The sequence below is a fragment of the Puma concolor genome, chromosome C2 (assembly GCF_028749965.1).
Source record: "Puma concolor isolate L17-30 chromosome C2, mPumCon1.1.hap2, whole genome shotgun sequence".
Classification (NCBI taxonomy): domain Eukaryota; kingdom Metazoa; phylum Chordata; class Mammalia; order Carnivora; family Felidae; genus Puma; species Puma concolor.
In genome coordinates, this window is record NC_141675.1 from 65,570,479 (window position 1) to 65,593,052 (window position 22,574).

Below are 22,574 nucleotides of genomic sequence, written 5' to 3' on the forward strand. Positions count from 1 at the left end.
ACTGGTCCCGTGGGTTGTAAATCATTCCCTCCAGGAATGGTCTCCATAGTTTCCAAGAAAAGGCTTTTCTCAGAAAATACCAACTTGAGCATTTAGACTTAGGAGATTAAATCTCAATTAAGAAAGTAAAGAACATTACAGTTAAAAGATTTCTTTAACGAAAAAACATGTACACCATTTGTTTCCTTGAGACCACCCACATGTTGGGAAATAATTCATAGACAGTTCCATCAGGGTGTAGTTGGAACTCCTGAAGAGCTGGCAGTGTGTGGGTCGGGGCAGTCACCATGACAACAAGCTCCTCTTAAACCGTCATTTAACTAAATCATCACTGGAGCAGTGAGAGACCTCTCCCTCAGTGGTCTCTTAGTACCAGACGGGGGCGCTCTTCTTACAGCCCTTTCATACTTGGTTGCTCCAACCCAGTTCTATGACTCCAGTTGCTAATGCTCTTGCTACAGTCTTTAAAGAAATAAGGTAAGTAACTCACCAAGGGGAACATGCTTAAAATCTTTTTTTTTTTTTTTTTTTTTTAGTTTTTTTTAATGTTAATTTATTTTTGAGAGAGAGAGACAGAGGGTGAGCTGGGGAAGGGGCAGAGAGAGGGAGACACAGAATCCGAAGCAGGCTCCAGGCTCTGAGCTGTCAGCACAGAGCCCGACGTGGGACTCAAACTCACAAGCCGCGAGATCTTGACCTGAGCCAAAGTCAGACGCTTAACCAATGGAGCCATCCAGCCACCCCAGAACATGCTTAAGATCTTACAAAAGGCCTAGCAAAAGCAATGATGAATCTGGATAGTAGTAAGAAACAAACAAAATTGGTTTTCTGGCACTTGGTCATTAGACAAAAGTACAATAAGACATTGTAAAGTTTGAAAAGGAGGGAGGAAAAATCTTAAGAAAAAGGCTAAATATCTGGGGCGCCTTGAGTTAAGTCAGTTAAGCGTCTGACTTCAGCTCAGGTTATGATCTTTTAAAAAAAATTTTTTTTTAATGTCTATTTATTTTTGAGAGAGAGAGACAGAGTACAAGCTGGTGAGGGGCAGAGAGAGAGAGGGAGACACAGAATCAGAACCAGGCTCCAGGCTCTGAGCTGTCGGTACAGAGCCTGATGCAGGGCTCAAACTCACAAACTGTGAGATCGTGACCTGAGCCAAAGTCAGACGCTTAAGCAACTGACTGAGCAACCCAGATGCCCCCCCCAAAAAATTGTGTAAAGGCTAAATATCAAGTGAACATTGGTAGTTGGTTCCCTTTTCTAAACCGTGAGATCCTTTTACTGTCTTTGTTTGCCCAACACTAAATGCATGGCCAGTATACTTGTGTTCACTGATGGTAGGTCCTATTTCTTGGTAATTGGTAGAAGTTGATACACCAGGCTTTAAAAACACTCAACATTTGGAGGCGCCTGGGTGCCTCAGTTGGTTGAGCTTCCAAGCTTCAGCTCAGGTCATGATCTCACAGCGTGTGAGTTCGAGCCCCACACCAGGCTCTGTGCTGACAGCTCAGAACCTGGAGCCTGCTTCGGATTCTGTGCCCCCTCTCTCTCTGCCCCTCCCCACTCATAGTGTCTCTCTCTTTCTCTCTCTCTCTCTCTCTCTCTCTCTCTCTCTCAAAAATAAACATTTAAAAAAATTTTTAAAAACACTCAACATTTGTAGATCCCCACTAACTCTGTAGCTGACAAGCGTTTCAGACAACATTGAGAACATTGGAAATACTTTTTATTTTCTAGGGGATTTGTATTGATGGGCAAAAACGACAGCTTTACTAAGTTAGCCTGTAGCTAGGTTGAAAATGCTTATGATTATCACTTTTAATTGCTGTGTTTTAATAATATATTTGGAGTTGTTTTTAAGTTCTAAATGGTGTAATAGCTTCCTTTTCCTGTGCAGTGCTATGTACCAGGCATATTTTAAGTGCTTTATCAATCCTCAGTGCCATTCATACAGGAAAGATTCAGTTAATTTTACTTTCTTGTTTAGCAACTCATCAGCCAAATCTCTTACTGATTTGCTTGAGTTCCAGGTACTTTTTTTCCTATCTCAATTCATTGATTGTAATGTAAGCCATGAATTTTTATGTAATTTTAATGTGATCATCATTTTCTTTAAGTTTGAGGCTATCACTTTGATAAAAGAGCCTTGTGAGATCTCCCTTCCTCCAAGAGTTCTCTAAGTAGACTGGTAGTTTTCAGGTCCCTGTAATGGTAAGCCTCGTGGTGATTGTATTAGAGTTAACAAAGGGGAAGAAAATTTCCCAGGTCCTTAATGGAAAAAAACAGATTGTCTTGTGTTTACTGTCTGTATGACCAGATGGACCACTGAATTACTTAAATGTTAATTTGGGATAAATTGGAGTGTGTAGAAAAAAATTTTTTTCAAGAAAACAATTAGGCACATACCTCCCACAAAACTAGGAGAAAATATTTGTAAGATGTATCTGGCCAAGGATTTATATCCAGATGATAAAAATAGCTCCTACAGGGGCACCTGGGTGGCTCAGTCAGTTAAGCGTTCGACTTCAGCTCAGGTCATGACCTCACGGTTCATGGGTTCGAACCCCGCATCAGGCTCTGTGCTAACAGCTCAGAGCCTGGAACCTGCTTCAGATTCTGTATCTCCCTCTCTCTCTCTCTGCCCCTCCCCTGCTCACACTCCGTGTCTCTCTTTCAAAAATAAATAAACATTTAAAAAAATTTTTTTAAAAGAAGAGCTCCTACAAATAACTAAAAGTAAGTAAATTAAAAACAGGCAAAAAGACTTGAACATACTCTTCACAAAAGAAGGTATATGAATGACCAATAAGCAGATGAAAATATAAGAAACATCGTTAGGCATCAGACAAATGCAAATGAGATAGCATTATCACCCATCAGAATGGCTAAAATATAAATGACCAATAATAACAAATGTTGATGAGGATGGGGTACAACCAGAACTCTCCTACTTTGCTGGCAGAAGGTACAAAGTGATGTAATCACTTGGGAAAACTATTTCTCATGAAGTGAAATGTAGATGTTCCTGTGACCCAGCACTTCTCCTAAGTATTTACTCCAGAAAAATAAAAACTTAAGTCCTCAAAGATTTGTACACAGATGCTCATAGCAGCCTTATTATATAAAAGCTCCAAACTGGGAAAAAAAAAAATGCAAATGTCCATCATAAAGAGAATGGATACATTGAGGTCTAGACAGGTGATGGAACACTACTGAATCCGTAACCCGGATGAAGCTTGTAGGCACAAGAGCGGGCATGAAGTGGGCTGCCATTTATATGAACTTCTAGAGCAGGCCAAACTAATTACAGAAACAAGTCAGAATAGCGTGTACTTCTTTTTATTTATTTGAAAGAGAAGGAGAAACAATCCCATGCAGGCTCCACCCCATCAGTGCAGAGTCCTATTTGGAGCTCGAACTCACGAACCATGAGATCATGCCCTGAGCTGGGATCAACAGTCAGATGCTTAACTGACTGAGCCACCCAGGGGCCCCAGAATAGGATGTACTTCTTGAAGGTGGAAGTAGGATATCTTGATGGGGTAGTGTTATATGGTGCATGCAGCTGTCAAAAAATCATCCAACTGGCACTTTGCATTATATTGTTTCTACAACTTTTTAATTGTTTCCTTTCAGCAAATGTTAATTTGTTCTGTGGACCAAGATCTGGGGCTCTTTGTAAGAATTAAGTCATCTTCTAATTTACAGCCTAAATGCTTATTAAAATTTAGATGCGTATGTATTACTTAGGCCAGCTGCAATTCTAGTCGCTGAATTTTGTATTCTGTTTATTCAGAGTGGGTTAGAACACCTTCCTTTGTTGCTGTTGGATGAAATACAGATTGGGAGAAATAACCCGTCTACATCATTTTTGTTTTTATGGCGTAAAGCCAGGTCCACAAGGCCCCCAGCGTTATAGGATTATTCCTTTAGAAGACCACAGTGTTACAGATTAACTGACCAGGACTTTTTCGTTTTCCCTGGAAGGTATACAAGGGAGAAGAAGCAACATTCCAGATCTCAGGCCTCCAGACCAACACAGACTACAGGTTCCGCGTGTGCGTGTGCCGTCGCTGTGTAGACACCTCTCAGGAGCTAAGCGGAGCTTTCAGCCCCTCTGCGGCTTTTGTGTTACAGCGAAGCGAGGTCATGCTCACAGGGGACACGGGGAGCATAGACGATCCCAGAATGAAGAGCATGATGCCTACTGACGAACAGTTTGCAGCCCTCATTGTGGTTGGCTTTGCAACTTTGTCCATTTTGTTTGCCTTTATATTACAGTACTTCTTAATGAAGTAAACAAACCCAACAAAACTAGAGGTATGAATTTAATTAATGCTACACATTTTAATACACACATTTATCCAGATACTCCCCTTTTTAAGCCCTTCTGTTCTTTGATTTATATACTTCTCTTGTTTTACAGATTTAGCTAGGAAAAAAAAAATATCAGTGTTTTGGTGCACCTTTTTGAAATGCAAAACTAGGAAGAGACTAAACTGGATTTTTTTTTTTTTTTTTTTTTTTTTAAAGAAAAGCAAACCGGATACCAAAAGCTAGCTTTCATATGTTTTCTTTCATCTTCAGATTTACCTTTATTCTGTTTTCACTGATGTCTTTTGCAAGCCTTTGGTTGTTTGTTTTTTTTTCTTCCATGTTACAGTTTAGTAATTTATATTCACCAGTCACTTCTTTTGTCTTGATCATCGATATCTGTGAACATGAATCACAGTGTGTGTAGTTACAGGTCTAGGATTCCAGTGTTGTCAGAGTATTAGCACACAACTACAACGGCAACAACAACGTACAGAAGATGTGTTCGCTCAGATAAGGCTGCCCTAAACAACCCTTTTGTCACTCAGTTGTTTAACTGTGTTTAGCTCATTTGAATCAAAATGTGTACTTTAATCTAAAATGTTTTAATGATCTGTATTTCTTCTGATTTTAACACTATGAGCTGCCTGTCTAAGAAATCAAGTAACCAAAATGCACCTATAAATTATGGAGCATTGTAGATTTTTACCCCATCGATTCATAGCAGTAATTTTAAGAGGGCATTGTGCAATAGTTAGTTGTTTCCTTGTTCAGCTGTTTTAAAAGCTGCTTTAACTTGTTTGTTTGTCTTTGTGTAGAACTACTTCTAATCTAATCACTAGAGTTATTATATTCTGTTATGTTTGACCAGAGTTATATGGCGAGAACTGGTGACTGTTTAGTGCCTCTGCCCATTGTCCATGATTCATACTAATTGTGAGCAGTCTTCTTACAGCTTGTTGTTTTGGAAAGATTTGCCTTTAGGCTGTTCTTTGAGGTATCAATGAAGTGATCGAATTTCAATACCTTGATTCAACGCACAGCATATTAATCTAACAGCAGATGAAAACTGGTAAAACCCAAACGAGAGTCATCTAAATTGGTAGTTCCTATTTTTGTGGGTTTGACCTGGCCATGTGTGGAGAGGGAATGATATTTGGTGGTGAGCACAGGGTGTTTGGGGGTGAAGGAGCCTAGATTCTCTCCCTGGATCTGTCACTAACTTGCTGCGTGACCTGAACACGTCACTTTACCTCTCTGTGCCTCAGTTTCCCGTGCATTAAAAATAAAATGAAATAAAATGAAATGGGGATTCTAATGTTTGTAAGTGCTTTGAGATCCTTGATCAACAGGTGCTATTGGAGTGCAAAGTGTTACTCTTGCATGTTTATTCTGAGTCATGAGATAATCAAGTTTAACCCAAAGTCATTGGATTATTTATATGAAGTCCATAATGTTCGCGTACCTCAGGGACATTTAAGAGTTGGAGGTGCAAATAAATATATTCCAAAAGGGTGCAACAGACACAGTGTATCCCCCTGCTTCTGTTTTTGTATATTTTTGCTACTTGGTTTTTCTTGATCATAGCGATTTTGTGCTTGGTCTATGTTGTCTTAAGATGCAGTATCCTGTACTAGCTTATAATATTCCCATACCAAAGTCATGGGGAAACCAACATTATTTTGTTTTTGGTTTATTTATACTATATTCTGCATACAGTACTTTAAATGCCAATTACAGTGCAATCTTTATTTATTGTAAAATTTTTTAAATGTACTTATGTACTAATTTCCCCTTGTAGCATGTTATTTTGTGTTTTATACTTTTGTAATTTTTAGGTCAGTCCTGTACCTTGGCAACATCTGTAGTATTATTATCAATCTTCTGACATTTTCTTGTGTTTTTAAAGAGAAGAGCATCTAGTGCATTAAATGCCAAAAAAAAAAAAAAAATCCATTATCAGTGATTGAAACGTTTACATGTACCCAAAAAACCATAATCATCTCTTGAAAGAAAGTGCTGAGATCAATGAATTACTCTGTGTGCCTATATTGATGTAGTAAGTACTAGAGAGTTTTGTATTTTGTTATTGACTGTAATAATTAGTTTAATTAGCCTTGCAAAGTGATGGCATCAAGGTAAATATATTTTTGCCAAAGTTCTGGCCTTCCAAAACTCAGCCCTCTGCTTAAGTATATATTATGACCCACTCTACCGTGGCATCTGCGTTTCCGGAGACCATTGCTTAAAACACACCTTCTCCCCCCAAAACACCTGCATGAAATGAAGAGTTAAGTGTGTCCAAAAACCCTGTTTGCTGGGTGGGGGGGAGGTCCCTTTTTGGAAACACTTCAGAACTGCTGCTATAAAGAAATTCTCTGAATTGGTTGAAATGTTTTAAATGAAAGAATACTTAAGGCCAAGACTGCTACGAGTACTTTATCTTTTTTGAGATTGTCATCCTGTTGAGCCACCAGAAAGCTGCAGTGGGTGAAATACCAGCTGGCAGCACTTTATTTTATTGTTCTTCGTGATTTGGTGTCCATTATAAACCCGTCAGTCCAAAAATTATTACTCCATCTGGCTCTGTTTTCTATCACAAATACGTATTTGTGACATCAGTATATAACTATATGTGTATTGCCGTTACACACGAACGATAAAATAAAGTGTTATATCGACCTTATTTCTCTTGCCCTTTTGCAATACGTAGGAATGAGTGAGTGGCCGATTCCCGATGCTCTGTATGTCAGATTCCTCCCTGGCACAAGAAATTCCAGTCATGTAATGCAAACTGCCCTTTGTCCTCAAAGAAACTGTTTAAAGAGAAAACTTTTTTAAAAGATTTTTTTCATATTATCTGCCTTGTTCTTATCAACTTGAGATTGTTGGCATTTTCTAACTGTGTTTTGTTGGCTACAGTAAATCAGTATTCCTGTCAAAATTGAAAAGTGCCCTAATTGAATGTGTTTGAATGTTATCCTTGCACAGTTCTTTAAATTGAAAGACAAAATGTTTTACCTCACTGTTGGACATACATTCCAAGGTTTTCAACTCTAGGAGAAAAAAAAAAATAATCATGTTTTCCTGTATTGTAAATTTTAGACTATTTCATACACATTGTATTAAAACTGCCATATCAATTTTAATGTATAGATTTTGCAAATACTATGCTATATGTAATACCTAACTGTATCTGTAGTGTATATGTAATATATTTATGCCCAATAAATGTTTTAATTCTTTCTGACGTAAGTAGGGTTTTTCTGCCATGAATAGGATTGCTTTTGTTGTTGTTGTTACTTTTTAAAAACTTAAACCACATCCCCAAAGTTGCACAGTCAAATGCCTTTCGAGGCCACCCAGGTGGCATCCAAAAGAGCAGTTGCACCCGAGGTCCTGCAAGATCACAGGCCATAATCACATGTGCTAATGTCTCAAAAGAAGCTAAAGATTCAGATTTCCCTGTATGGGACAGCTAAAATGTGATTATGGACAATACAGGCCCCGGGGGCTGCCAGTTAATTCTTTGTCAGAGTCTGCGTCCCTTACCTGTTATCCAAATGCCAAACCTTAGGGGCCCAGGTCTATCTCCATACACACGGAGACCCAGAATGCTCTCTCTCCAAGACGAACTCCCAGGGTTTTGACTTCCATCTTCCCTCCCCTGGGTCTCATTCAACAACAACAACAGCAATAAAGCACAGTGCCCCTGCTATGGCCATGGTTTCCTTATGTTCAGATGGTTTTGCTAGGAATTGCTAGTATCTTTCTCATTTCTGGAGGAAAAAAAATGTACAGAAAAACTTTCTAGAAGAAAATAAGCTCTGCATTATAAAGAGTGATGGCCATTCCTGTGAGTAAAGGTGACAAAGTGGACACGTGAGAGTTTGCATGCTCCTAACACTCCACTGAAAATCTAGTAAAGATTTGTTGTTGTTATTGTTACTGTTGTTGAATCACAACTCCCCTCAACACTGGGAAGAATGGGAAAGCACTTGCTAGCACCAGAATTCTGGAATTCTAATTTCTCAAGGAGAGGACTGAGCATCACCTCAATTCACATGCAGAATATGCTGAAGGCTCAAAAACTGACATAACATGTCCTTTTGAAGTGATGATGAACAGGGAAAGGAACCTAAAATACTACTAGTTGAAAGCTGTTTCAAATGCCATTGGATCCATAAAATTCCTCCCGTGTTGTGTTGTTTCCAGTTGGACAGCTGCAACCCTGCAGAAGCCTGTATGTTTCTCCTCAAAAGGTAAAATAGAAATCCCTAGCCTGGGAGACGCAATCCACAGCTGAGAGTAAAGTTGTGTGTACCATATCAGAAATGGGATTCAGTGAACATATGCATACAGGAGACTATTAAGCGTGTTACCTAGAGAGCCTCATAGGCCAAAAAGAAAGATCTAAAGATGGTCAATGAAATGGTTCAGCCAGAGCATCCTTGGGTGGTTCTTCTCAGCCTGGGCTGCACAGTAATATCACCTGCAGTGCTTTTCAAAACCTCTACACCCACATCATACTTTGAACCAATAAAATGTGTATTTCCGGAGCGCTGGTGATTTTTTTAAATGTTTTTTTAATGTTTATTCATTTTTTGAGAGAGTGGGGGAGGGGCAGAGAAGGAGACACAGAACCCGATGCAGGCTCCAGGCTCTGAACTGACAGCACAGAGCCCGACGTGGGGCTTGAGCTCACGGACCGTGAGATCATGACCTGAGCTGAAGTTGGATGCTTAACCGACTGAGCCACCCAGGCGCCCCAGCATCGGTGACTTTTAAAGCCCCACAGGTGTTTCCTCTGTGCAGCCAGGATTGAGAACCACTGCCCCGAGGTGAAACACTCAACAATCCCCTGTCAGCTTTTGAGTCCTCCAGCTTAATGAAGAATGACCTGACATCTGATGAAAGCTGCTAACATGAAAAGCCAAAGCCAACAACGTGGAAGAATCAGAGACTAAGGGAGAAGCAACTTCAGGAAACAATTGTTTATCTCCCGAGAGATGAGAGGAAATAAATCCTCTTTAGACTGAGGACAGAATGCTATTGAAAAGGGTGCTTAACGAACGTGGAAATGCTCTCGGAAATGAAAAATTCAGAAGGGTTAGAAGCTGCAATTAAGAGAATAACCCCAAAATAAAACAAATGAAAATATAAAAGATTAGGATCAGACCAGAACATTCAATATCCAAGTAGTAGGGACTTGAGAAAGAACAGAGAAAATGGAGAAGAAATCATGAAACACCATGTTTCCAGAAGGAAAGGGCAGGAGGGTGCTCAGCACGATGAGTGGAAATAAACCTCCCCCAAGGCACACCGTCCTGAAATTTCAAAACACTAGGACCAAGAGAAGCTCCCAAAAATGTAGGAAGGTGGTCACATAGAAGGATTAGAAATCACAATAGCTTTATACTGCTTGCTAGCAACACTGGAAGCTAGAAATCAGTGACGCAAGTACGTCAAGATTTGAAAGATGAAGATTTCCCACCTGCTTACTCTTGGCCAAGTGTGAAGTATCATGAAGACATTTTTAGAAATGTGAGATCTCACAAATTTGCCTCCCATGCTCCCATTCTCGGAAGCTATTAGAGGATATGCTCTCCCATATTTGCCCCATACAGGCAAATAAAACAAGAAAGAAGAATCCATGGGATTCTGCCCCCAGTGCTTTTCATGCAGAAGTTGACTATCCAGCCCTTTGCCCCAAAAGAATTTATGTAATTTTCACTGTATCTTCCTCCTACCCCCACCCAGCCAACATGTTTGCATGACTGCCCCCCCAAAACAGATGCAAATGACCCTTTTAAACCTCTCAAGATATCTTACCTTGTGCTAATTAAAAGTAACAATTAGATCTGTGTGCAGCTACCCTTTATTCAGAGTGGCGACCAAAAAAAAAAGTTTCCGCCTCTACTGCTGGACTGGAGGGAGGGAATATATGTTTGGGACAGCAAGTCTCATCACCTCTGCAGCATTTGGCAGTGATGTAATCCATAAGACCTGTTGCTCCAAACCATAGTCTTTTGCATGGGTGTGTTATTTTTAATGCAATATTTTCATTTTAATTGAAGTCGTTATCAATTTATCGTTTAAAATGTGGAAATTTAAGGGCGCCTGGGTGGCTCAGTCGGTTAAACGTCTGATTTAGGCTCAGGTCATGATCTCATGGTTTGTGGGTTCAAGCCCCATGTCGGGCTCTGTGCTGACAGCTCAGAGCCTGGAGCCTGCTTCGGATTCTGTGTCTCCCTCTCTCTGCCCTTCCCCCACTCACGCTCTATCTCTCTCAACAATAAACATTTAAATGTTTTTAATGTGGAAATTTCATACAAAATACTGAATTCCAGATTCTACTAAAATTTGAAAGACCTGGCAACTGCAGGTCCTGTTCTAGAATCATGATACTCAACAAAGGTGAATAATGGCTGTCCTTGTTGGTTGGGGCATTTGCTGTGCAGCTGACCACATTTCTCACCAAATTCTTGATAAGAATATGGATGATCTTGTCTCTTCCAATAGAAGAATATCACCTTTTACTCATCTCTGACAAAAGTGAGTAAACGGCATGTGGGGCGGGGGAAGAGACAAGATTTCCAAGAATTTGATGGAGAACGTCTGTATATATTTGCTTCTCCATCAAAGCAACAAAAACAGTGGCAACAAGAAAAATGCCAACATCAAGTTTTCCAGAACTCTGGAAATTAACTAAAGCCTTGTAACAATCTGAACCTTGATAAGAACAGCAGGCTTTGTGTTTTTTTATCGCAATCTACTCTTCTCCCCAGCTCCACAGTAGCCTTGAAAATGAGCCCTGCGGCCACCAGAGGGAGCATACTGGGTTTGGAGCATCTCAAAATATCTCCTCCCCAGATCAGTGTCACTATTTAACTTGACTCGGAGCTCGCTTTATGGGAAAAACCTTATATCCAGGGCATTTGTTGAAAAATAATCAGTGTAATCATGTAACACTGTCGCTGCTTGAGGCTGCAGTACCAGTTGGGGCAAACAAGAGCCTGGTCAAAAACTTCCAAGACCTGGGGACGGAGATATCCAAGGGGGCGGTTAAAGCTTGTGACGTGGTCCTGAGCATCTAGAAGGCCATGTACATGTACAGGGCTATGAGTGCGCCAAGGAAGGACCTGAGAAGTCCTCAGTCTCACTTCTGCCTGATCACAAGGCCCTGTGCAAGCAAGGAATGAAGGCCAGGGTGGAACTGCGAACTCTGCCTGTGGAAGGCATGCTCCAATATACAGAGCCCCGTGAAGAAGAGTGAAAAACTTACTGGTTCAAGGCACTGAAGGAAATCTGTGAGTAGCTGTTAGCTGACATCAAATGGAACAAAGACAATCGTGGCCAGAAGTCTGAAAGGATAGAACCTGAATTTGTAACTCAGATTTACCCTAATAAGAAATGGGGAGGTGATGATCAAAGAGGATTTTAGCCTTAACTATAATATTTTGGCCTTGTAGATGAAAGATGCATTTACATATTAGGAAATAAAAAATATTTTTATGGTTAACAAAACCATAGAAGAAATAAATTTCCATCCCCTTTTCCGAGTCAAAGGATAACTAAAGGATGCTTCTTAGTTCCCCCCCCACCCCAGGACTGAAGGCACAGATTTTTTGTTTTCTATCCAAACAGGTTCTACAAGAAACATGTTCAATTCACATCAACAAAATTTCTTGCACATATGAGCTATTGAACGCTGTAGATTTTCCACTATAGCATTGTTTCCCAAAGTGGGGAAATATACAAGACAACTGTAAACGGTACATGGCTTGACATCTTTAAATTATGTAGTTTTGTCATCTGTACTAGGAAAAATTGTATCCGGCATATCAAAGAAAACCAGATAAGATTAAAGTGGATATTCAAGAAAAGGAATATGGTAAGTAAATAATGGCGCAGGTGCTACTCAGATATGGCAGAAATCACAGGAATGATGAGCAAATGGATGAAGTTTGAGAACAGTGCACCACAGAATGCAGTGTCCTAAATAACACATGGATCTATGCGAGGCAATACATTTCTAAGTTGTCATGTGTAAATACATTCTTTAATCATCATGTGAAGAGTTGTGTTGTATTGGGGGGGGGGGGGTGGAGGGGCGGGGCACGGGGGAATGGGGATAAAAATCAGGATCCACACAGAATTGGAAATTGAATTGAATGAGATTTGTGTAACTGACCCCTACCAGCCTCAGTGACGTGCTCAAACCTTCCTATCCTGCTGTGCATATTTTCATGTTCAGCACTTATGAATATTAGCATAAATGAAAATTGGCTTCTCTGCTGTTAAGGTGCTTTTGCCCAAAGACTGAAGGCTCTATGGTGTTATTTTTGCAGAGCCTGAGCTAAGATAACATTTTGGTTTCATCAGGCTTGGGGAAGAAAAGAAAAGTATGATAGGCCTCTATTGTTTTGTCTGCCACTCCCTTCCAGGACAGTGGGCTAGAAACACCCTCTCCCACACTCAACCCCATCCACTTTGTTCTCCACAAGTTGCTGGATTCCTCTAAAACCACTACCCAGACTTCACTACATTATTCTAGGGATGGCCTAGCCATCTGGGATTGAGACTCAAGGTGGTCTTGCTCTAATGGCTGGACCTCTAAGATGAAAAGCTTGAAAATCTTGAGCAGCTGTTTTTCTCCATGTAGAGAAAGCCAGTGAGACAGAACAATGAAGCTGGTAAGAGGAGAGAAAAAAGGGCAGTGATGCAATAGAAAGTCCCTAGTTAAGGCCCAGTTTATTCTGTCCTTACGTTCACTGACCCCTTTTACAGTTTCCTTGTGACCCTTTGTGTTCAAGCTAATTGGACTTGAATTTCTGACACCAGGGACTAGAACATGCCCAACAAAGACAGAAAGCACTTAAAACCATTTCATATTGCAAAGGGGGCCTATTTAGAGTAGAATATTCAATGTATAAAATGCACAACCTCAAATATTTTTATGCTGGGAATTCATGCAGAGTTTTGTTTCTGTTTGTTTGTTTTTACCTTTCAAGCAGTATACACTGAACTTAGGAAAGCTATAGATATTTTTGTAATGTTATTTACTTATTTTGAGCAGAGAGCATGAGTGGGTGACAGGTAGAGGAAGAGAGAATCCCAAGCAGGCTCCGTGCTGTCAGCTCAGAGCCCAGATCCCACGAACCGTGAGATCATGAACTGAGCCAAAAATCAAGAATTGGACCCTTAATCTATTGAGCTACACAGGTACCCCCCAAACTACAGATTTTTTAAAAATCAAAACCAAAATAAAATGGTACTGAATGTGAGCATTTATTAGTGAGCACTTGCAGCATGCTGAACACCTGACATGTATTATCTGACTTCTGACTCACAGCCCTTTGAGGTGAGTGTAGCTATCACCTTTGAGGCACAGGCATATAAGTCAGTATCGATGGAGGATTCAAGCCTGGCTCTAATTTCTGAGGCCAGTTTAGTCTAACTCTGCATTGTGCTGCCTGGCAAGAACCCTTCAAGATCTCTTCTGCTATTGTATTTAAATGATATGAACAACAACGGTACTAGCATTGGATCTTATCTCATAAATGTTGTGATGTTAAAATAAGATTTAAACAAATATTAAACCACAGCAGCTTTGACCTTCAGTCTCTAGTCCTTTTTTTTTTTTTTTTTTTAAAGTCTGTCCCTTTACTGCCATCCTCTCCCCTCCTGAGAAAAGAAAAGGGACCAGGTATATTTTATCCAACAGTCAGATGTGTGAGTCAGGGATGATTGTCCTTATAAAGAACAAGCTCCCCTGCAATGAGTGAGAATGCGGAGTTCTGAGCTTGGCTTTCCTCCAATGTAAGGCAACTTGAACATAGTCTCAAGTCCTAACTTTATGATTCTATGAAGACTGGACTCCTCTGAGGTAGATGGCCTTCTGTCCAAACTACAATCCCTTGAATGATAGAATCAGAGAACAGTCTGCTAGTTCCTTCTCATATGTGCAGCCTCCACCTTTGACTGAGCAAATTGGCACCAAGCACTATAAACTTCTAAAATTTGGATCGCAAAACTTCCCGGAAGGTTGTCCAGCCAACCCCAGGACTACCGCTCTGGGAACACACCATGTTTCTCCAAAGCTTATTTCAGATGCTACCACACAGGTGTTAGGGACTAAAAAATAGCATAGAAGAGAGTACACATGTGGTACTAAGGGTGTGAAGAGAAAGGGAATGCAGGAATGGGTTCTGAAGGTTGTTTTGCAGTTTAACACACATCATCTCATCATGACTTTGGGGCAAGAGTCTGCATGGCTTAGCTGGTTGCCAACAGTGTGGGAAGGCCAAGGGAGGCTGCTGAGGCATCCCATGAATTCTTGCTAGGGTTCTCCAGAGGAGGCCTCATCTCCAGGAAATGGACCAGTTCACACCCCCCCCCCCCGTGTCTGCCCCCCTGAGGTCTTCAGCCTTGCAATAATGTCAAGCCCTTCAAAACCAAGCCCTGGGATTTTCTTTCCCTCTGTCATCAAAGCAGTTTTATCACAAGCATCTTGTAAGCATCTTTCCGGATTGGTTTATTTAGCTTGTGTACTTAAAAGAGATTTGCAGCCATTTGTTAGGAGGAAATACAATATTTTTAAAAAATATATACAAATTTGTATAACCTAGGGATGCATGAGGTGGTAACTGTAAAAAGAAACCTACAAGCTAGAAAGGAAAAGATTGATACATTTAACTAATCAAAACTAGAGAAAAGCATTGCAAAACATCACTGATAAATGGTGAATATCCCTAATGTACACAAGGTCCTATACATTATACAAAAACAATCCAATTAAAAAAAAAATAGACAAAGCAAATAAATGGACAGTTTATAGAAGAAATGTAAATTGCAACTGTCATGGGGAACAATGTTCAACCTTGTTACATGTTAGGAAAATTAAAATTGAAGCAATGAAAAATATTTGACAGTTGGGAAGAAATTCAAAAGGTTATCCCATGCAGGAGAAAGTATGGGGGAACAATCACATCTCTCTCTGGGATGAGAGATGTAAACTGCTATAACATTTTTGGAAGGTAGTCTAGAAATGTTAATATTTAACATAAACATACACTTGACTAAGCAACCATATATTTAAAAGTCTAAAGAAATAAAATGAATATGTATGTAAGTATGTGAAAGGGTGTTTATTTTAGCACTGCTTATTACAGGAATAAAAGCAATTTAAATATTCCTCAACAGAGCAATGTATTCATATTATGGACTACCTTTGGCCCATTAAAAATGAGTTAACATCTCAAGAAAAGATCACTATCCCTTATGACAACTATAGATGCAAAAATCCTCAACAAAATACTGGCAAACGGAATCCAGTCACATATAAAAAGAAATATAAGCCATTGACAAGGAACGCAAGATGGGATCAACCATCTTGATATGACAATCAACCAATGTACAACATCATATTAATAGAATAAAAGATAAAGCAATATGATCATCTCAATAGACAATTAAGAAGCATTTGACAAAATCCAACAGTCTTTTATGACAAAAACACTCAACAAACTGGGAATAGATGGGGACCCTCCTCAACCTGATAAAAAGGATCTATGAAAATCCCATAAACTTCATGCTTAATGGTAAAAAACAAAGCTCTAGGGGCGCCTGGGTGGCTCAGTCGGTTAAGTGTCTGACTTCGGCTCAGGTCATGATCTCCCGGTTTGTGGGTTTGAGCCCTGTGTCGGGCTCTGTGCTGACAGCTCAGAGCCTGGAGCCTGCTTCGGATTCTGTGTCTCCCTCTCTCTCTGCGCCACCCCCCCCCCCACTTGTGCTCTGTCTGTCTCTGTCTTTCAATAATAAATAAATGTTGGAAAAAAAAAAAAAACCTGAAAGTTTTACCCCTAAAATCAGGAACAAATCAAGGATGTTCATTCTTGCTACTTCTAGTCAACATTGTACTGAAGGTTCTAACTAGGATAATTAGGCAGGAAAAAGTAGTAAAAGGAAGAAATATAACTATATTTGCAGTTGACATTATCTTGTACATAGAAAATCCTAAGGAATCCAGTGGGGGGAGGGAACTAGTAACACTCATTAACCAGTTCATCAAGGCTGCAGGATATAATATCAATAAACAAAAGTCAATTACATGTGTATACACTAGCAATGTCCCTCTCAAAAAAGTAGAACTAAAAAAACAATTCCAGGGATGCCTGGGTGGTTCAGTCAGGTAAGCCTCCAACTCTTTATCTTGGCTCAGGTCATGATCTCACAGTTGTGAGCCCCTGCATCGGGCTCTGCACTGAATGAGTGGAGACTGCTTGGGATTCTCTCTCTCCCTCTCTCCCTGCCCCTCCCCTTCTCACACTCACACACATACACACACTCAAAATAAACTTAAAAAATAGAAATAAATTTTAAAAATAAAAATAATCCCACTTAAGATAGCACCAAAAAGAATAAAATACTTAGGAATAAATTTAACACAACAGTGCAAGACGTGTACACTGAAAACCACAAAATATTGTTAAAAGAACTAAATGCCAAAAGATAACCCGTGTTCATGGGTTGAAAGTCTTAAAAGTGTCAAAATGCCAACACTTCCCAAACTGATCTAGAGATTCAACACAATCCCTATCAAAACTCCACATGCCTTTTTTTTTTTTTTAATTTGAGAGAGAGAGAGAGAGAGAGAGCACATGTAAGCAGGGGAGAGAGACAAAGGCAGAGAGAATCTTAAACAGGCTCCATGCTCAACACAGAGCCCGATGAGGGGCCTGATTCCATGACCCTGGGATCATGACCTGAGCTGAAATCAAGAGTTGGGTGCTCAGCTGACTGAGCCACCCAGATGCTCCTCTTTTTTATTTTTAATACAAAATTGACAATATGTTAAAATCCATACAGAAGTTCAGGAACTCAGGTTAGCCAAAACAATCTTGAAAAAGAACAACAAAGTTGGAGATCTCATGGGATCCCTGGGTGACTTAGTCAATTAAGAATCCAATTCTTGATCTCAGCTCATGTCATGATCTCACAGTGGTGAGATTGAGACCCATGTTGGGCTCTGCACTGGGTGTAAAGTCAGTGTACTTAAGATTCTCCTTCTCCCTCTGCCCCCCCCCCCGTTTTGTTCTCTCTCTTTCTCTCTCTCAAAAAAAGAAAAAAAAAGTTGAAGGTCTCACACTTCCTAATTTTAGAACTTATTGCAAACCTACAATAGTTAAAACAGTCTGATACTGGCATAAGGATAAACATATTGATAAATGAAATAGCACTGAGATTCCAAAACTAAAGCCAGATAACTATGGTCAACTGATTTTCAATAAGAGTACCAAGGTCACTCAATGGGGAAAGGACAGCATTTTAACAAATGATGCTGAGAAAACAGGAAATACACAAACAAAAGAATAAACTTGGACCCCTACTTTATCCCATATACAAAAATAAACTTAAAATGGAACAAAAACCTAAAGATTTGTAATAGCTAAAGCTACAAAATATATAGAGGATAACATAGGGGTAAAGGTTTATGACCTTGGCTTAAGCAATTTCTTATATATGACACCACAAACACGTATATGCACACACACACACAATAAATTAGACTTTATCAAAATGTTAAAACTTTTGTTCTTCAAGGATACCATCAAGAATGTAAACATAGGTGCTTGCTTCAGCAGCACATATACTAAAAATGAATGTAAAAATACAACCCCTAGAATGAAAGACCTAAATGTAAGACAGGAAGACATCAAAATCCTCGAGGAGAAAGCAGGCAAAAACCTCTTTGATCTTGGCCACAGCAACTTCTTACTCAACACGACTCCAGAGGCAAGGGAAATAAAAGCAAAAATGAACTATTGGTACCTCATCAAAATAAAAACCTTCTGCACAGTGAAGGAAACAATCAGAAAAACTAAAAGGCAACCGACAGAATGGGAGAAGATATTTGCAAACAGCATATCAGATAAAGGGTTAGTATCCAAAATCTATAAAGAACTTATCAAACTTAAAACCCTAAAAACAAATAATCCAGTGAAGAAATGGGCAAAAGACATGAATAGACACTTCTCCAAAGAAGACATCCAGATGGCCAACCAACACATGAAAAAATGCTCAACATCACTCATCATCAGGGAAATACAAATCAAAACCACAATGAGATGCCACCTCACCCCTGTCAGAATGGCTAACATGAACAACTCAGGCAACAACAGATGTTGGCGAGGATGTGGAGAAAGAAGAACCCTTTTGCACAGTTGGTGGGAAAACAAACTGGTACAGTCACTCTGGAAAACGGTATGGAGGTTCCTCAAAAAATTAAAACTATAACTACCCTATGACTCAGCAATTGCACTACTAGGTATTTATCCAAGGGATACAGGTGTGCTGTTTCAAAGGGACACATGCACCCCAATGTTTATAGCAGCGCTATCAACAATAGCCAAAGTATGGAAAGAGCCCAAATGTCCATCGATGGATGAATGGATAAAGAAGATGTGGTATATATATATATATATACAATGGAGTATTACTCAGCAATCAAAAAGAATGAAATCTTGCCATTTGCAACTGCGTGAATGGAGCTGGTGAGCCAAGAAAAATTAGAGAAAGACATATGACTTCACTCATATGAGGAATTTAAGATACTAAACAGATGAACATAAGGGAAGGGAAGCAAAAAGAATATAAAAACAGGGAGGGGGACAGAACATAAGAGACTCTTAAATATAAAGAACAGAGGGTTGCTGGAGGGGTTGTGGGAGGGGGGATGGGCTAAATGGGTAAGGGGCACTAAGGAATCTACTCCTGAAATCATTGTTGCACTATATGCTAACTCAGGTGTAAATTAAAAAAATAAAAATATAAAAATATAACCCCTAGAATGAATGAAAATATTTGCATATTATATATCTGATCAGGGACTAGTATCCAGAAAATATAAAGAACTATTACAACTCAATAGTAAGACAAATAACCCTGTTTAAAAAAAAATCAACAAAGGATTTGAATAAACATTTTTCCAAAGAAAATATACAAATGGCCAATAAGCCCATGAAGAGGTGTTTGATATCAATAGTCATTAGGGAAATGTAAATCAAAACTATAATGAGAGCACTTTATACCCACTAGATTAGCCATAGACAAAACGACTATAACAAATATTGGCAAGGATGTGCAGACATTGGAAATCTCATACATTGTTGGTGGGAATGTAAAATGGTACAGCTGATTTGGAACACAGTTTAAGAATTCCTCAAAAAGTTAAACATAAAATTACCATATAACCCAACAATTTCACCCAAGAGAAATGATAACAAAGGTCTACATGAAACTTGTACACAAACGTTCATAGCAGCATTAGTGATAATAGCCACACGTCAATTGATGAATGAATGAACAAATATGGTATACCCACACAACGAAACATTTGGCCATAAAAAAAGTACTGATACTACAAAATGAACCTTGAAAACGTTATGCTAAGAAAAGAATCCACACACAAAAGGCCACATATCATATGATTCCATGTATATGAAATGTCTAGAATGGGCAATGTAGGAAGACAAAAAGTAGATCAGTAGCTATGAGGGCTGAGGGGAGGACAAATAAGAAGTGACTGCTAATGGGTCCAGAGTTTCCTTTTAGGGTAATGAAAATATTCTAGAATGAGATAAGGTGATAGTTGCACAATCTTGTGAGTATACTAAAGACCACTGAATTATATACTTTAAACAAGTACATTTTACAGTATGTCAATTAGATCTTAATTAAAAAAAATTTTTAATGTTTATTTATTTTTGAGAGATAGAGAGAGTGCGAGTCGGGGAGGGGAAGAGACAGATGGAGACACAGAATCCGAAGCAGGCTCCAAGCTCTGAGCTGTCAGCACAGGGCCTAATGCGGGGCTCGAACTCATGAACTGTGAGATCATGACCTGAGCTGAAGCTGGACACTTAACCAACTGAGCCACCCAGGTGCCCCTAGATCTTAACTTTAAAGTAGGAAAAATAAATTTAACTATTCTTAATGACCTGGAAATATATCCCTGATTTATTATAAGATAAAATAAACACTAGCATAAGAAAATATAGAAGGTTTGCCAAACTCTTAATATTGATTACCTCAGTAAGACAAGTAAATATGTACATATAAATAAACCCATATACATGCAAACACAAATACATACATAAAAAGCAATTATAAAATCCTGGCACTTAGCAGGTTTGAGACCTTAAGCAAGTCATTCGTCCAACCTAGGCCTCAGTTTCTTCCTGACAAAAATTGATTGGAGTGGATCTCAACAAGGATGTAGAGAGACTTCAAACATTCCTAACTAATGATGCCAGGGAACAAATACTTAGCTGAAAGAAAGGTGAAAACAGGCACCAGTGTTTGAATCCCAGGTGATTGATTCTTTCTTAATATACTGCCCTCAATTCCCTCTACTCACAAGACTCCCTAATGTCTTTCAGATTCAAACCAAAAAAGCAACAACAAAAAGCTCTTTTAAATAGTCTCTATAGGGGCGCCTGGGTGGCGCAGTCGGTTAAGCGTCCGACTTCAGCCAGGTCAAGATCTCGCGGTCCGTGAGTTCGAGCCCCGCGTCAGGCTCTGGGCTGATGGCTCAGAGCCTGGAGCCTGTTTCCGATTCTGTGTCTCCCTCTCTCTCTGCCCCTCCCCTGTTCATGCTCTGTCTCTCTCTGTCCCAAAAATAAATAAACGTTGAAAAAAAAAAAAAGAATTTAAAAAAAATAATAAATAAAAAAAATAAATAAATAAATAAATAGTCTCTATAGCTCTTTCACTTAAAAAAAAAAAAAAAAAAAATCAAACCACCCAAGAACTTACAGGGAAGATGGCAGAGTAGGAGGAACCTAAGCTCACCTTGTCCCAGAAGTATGACTGAATAACACACACATTGGTGTAAACAACCCAGAAATGACCCAAAGACTGGCAGACAAGTCTCTCCACGGTAAACATAGAGAAGAAGTCAGAAGGGCAAACTTGTGGGAGCTAAATGAGCCCATGGGACTGTCTGAAGGAAGGAGAGACACAGCAGGCACTGAGAGGAGAGAAACAGACTCTCATACCAGGCATCCCATGGAGAAGACAAATCCCCATAATATTCAGCTTTGAAAACCAGAGCAGCATAATTTCCCAAGTTTTTACAATCAGGGTGCCTGACATCTGGAACTTTAAAAATCAGCAGGCTCAGCTCAGACCCAGGAGGACAAGAAGAAACTGAGTCCCCATCCTGAAAGACTCAACACAACAAACATCCCCTCAGAGATACAGCATACATGTAGCAGTTTGAAAAAGGCCTGAGATATACGGGAAGGAGATTTAGCTACTAATCTCAGAGCATGTGCTGGAGGAGGAGGGATCTTTAGGAGACTTTCTCAGGAACAAAGGAACTAGTGGGCACAATCCTTTCAACCCCAGCTACACAGACTCCTGCAGGAACAACATAGTGCCAACACTCCACTTAACTTGGTAACAGGTATCCCACCTCCACCTTCTCCCAAAAACATGCCCCCTTCAGCCAGACCTAGGCCCCATGTCTCCGCCCACAGGAAACCCATAAAACTTGCTAACAACAGGCGCCCATAATACCCACCCACCCCATCTCTTCTGTAGATCCAACCTTCCAACCCAGCTGACCTTGGTTTTGGGCAGCTTTAGGTCCCCTGTGCCAGCAGACCAGCATGGACCCTGTGTGCCCATCCCCATGCTCTCCTGTGGACTTGCCCGCTCCAGCCTAGTGGCAGGAGTTTCCTGAGCAGCTGCAGGTCCCCTCTCATCATGGATCTGTGCAAATCTTGCTAACCCTGGGAAACCCACCCCCTGTTCTCCTGTGGACCCTCATCCTCTAATATGCCCTTGGCCTGAACCATCCAAAATGGTGCCATGAGCCTGGCGGTGCAAGCAGCCCCGATAGGGGCCAAAACCACTCCAAAATGACTCCTGCCCTAGGGAGAGGGGAAGAAACTTACACACGCCAGTCTGACTGCAGCCCCAACACTGGGCTAGGGCAGACTCCTTCTCTGACTACAAGCCCCTCCCACCAACAAAAACTTCTCAGGGGCCAATACAGAGAAAGCACTCTGTAGTTTGGTGCTATGGCATCTCTGACAAATACCTGGTCTGATTCAACTCAAGCCCAAGTTGACTGGCCCACTGACAACACAGGGACCAAACTCTGCCTACAACAGGTAAAGAGAACCATTGTAGATAACTAGACTGAAGGAAAAGGCAGCCCAGCCACAACAGCAGGGTGCATGCAACACACA

The 22,574-nt window shown here is 40.1% G+C and overlaps 1 protein-coding gene across 2 annotated transcripts in view; it reads left to right on the forward strand.

The window, feature by feature from the left end:
- Window positions 1-7,564, forward strand: part of FNDC3B (fibronectin type III domain containing 3B) — a 364,422-nt gene extending 356,858 nt beyond the window's left edge. For both annotated transcript variants that reach the window (XM_025913173.2, XM_086674725.1), the window contains exon 26: window positions 3,988-7,564. In XM_025913173.2, the coding sequence (XP_025768958.1) occupies window positions 3,988-4,299 (312 nt within the window). In that variant the 3' untranslated portion in view covers window positions 4,300-7,564. The remainder of the gene's footprint in view (window positions 1-3,987) is intronic.
- Window positions 7,565-22,574: the final 15,010 nt, after the last annotated feature.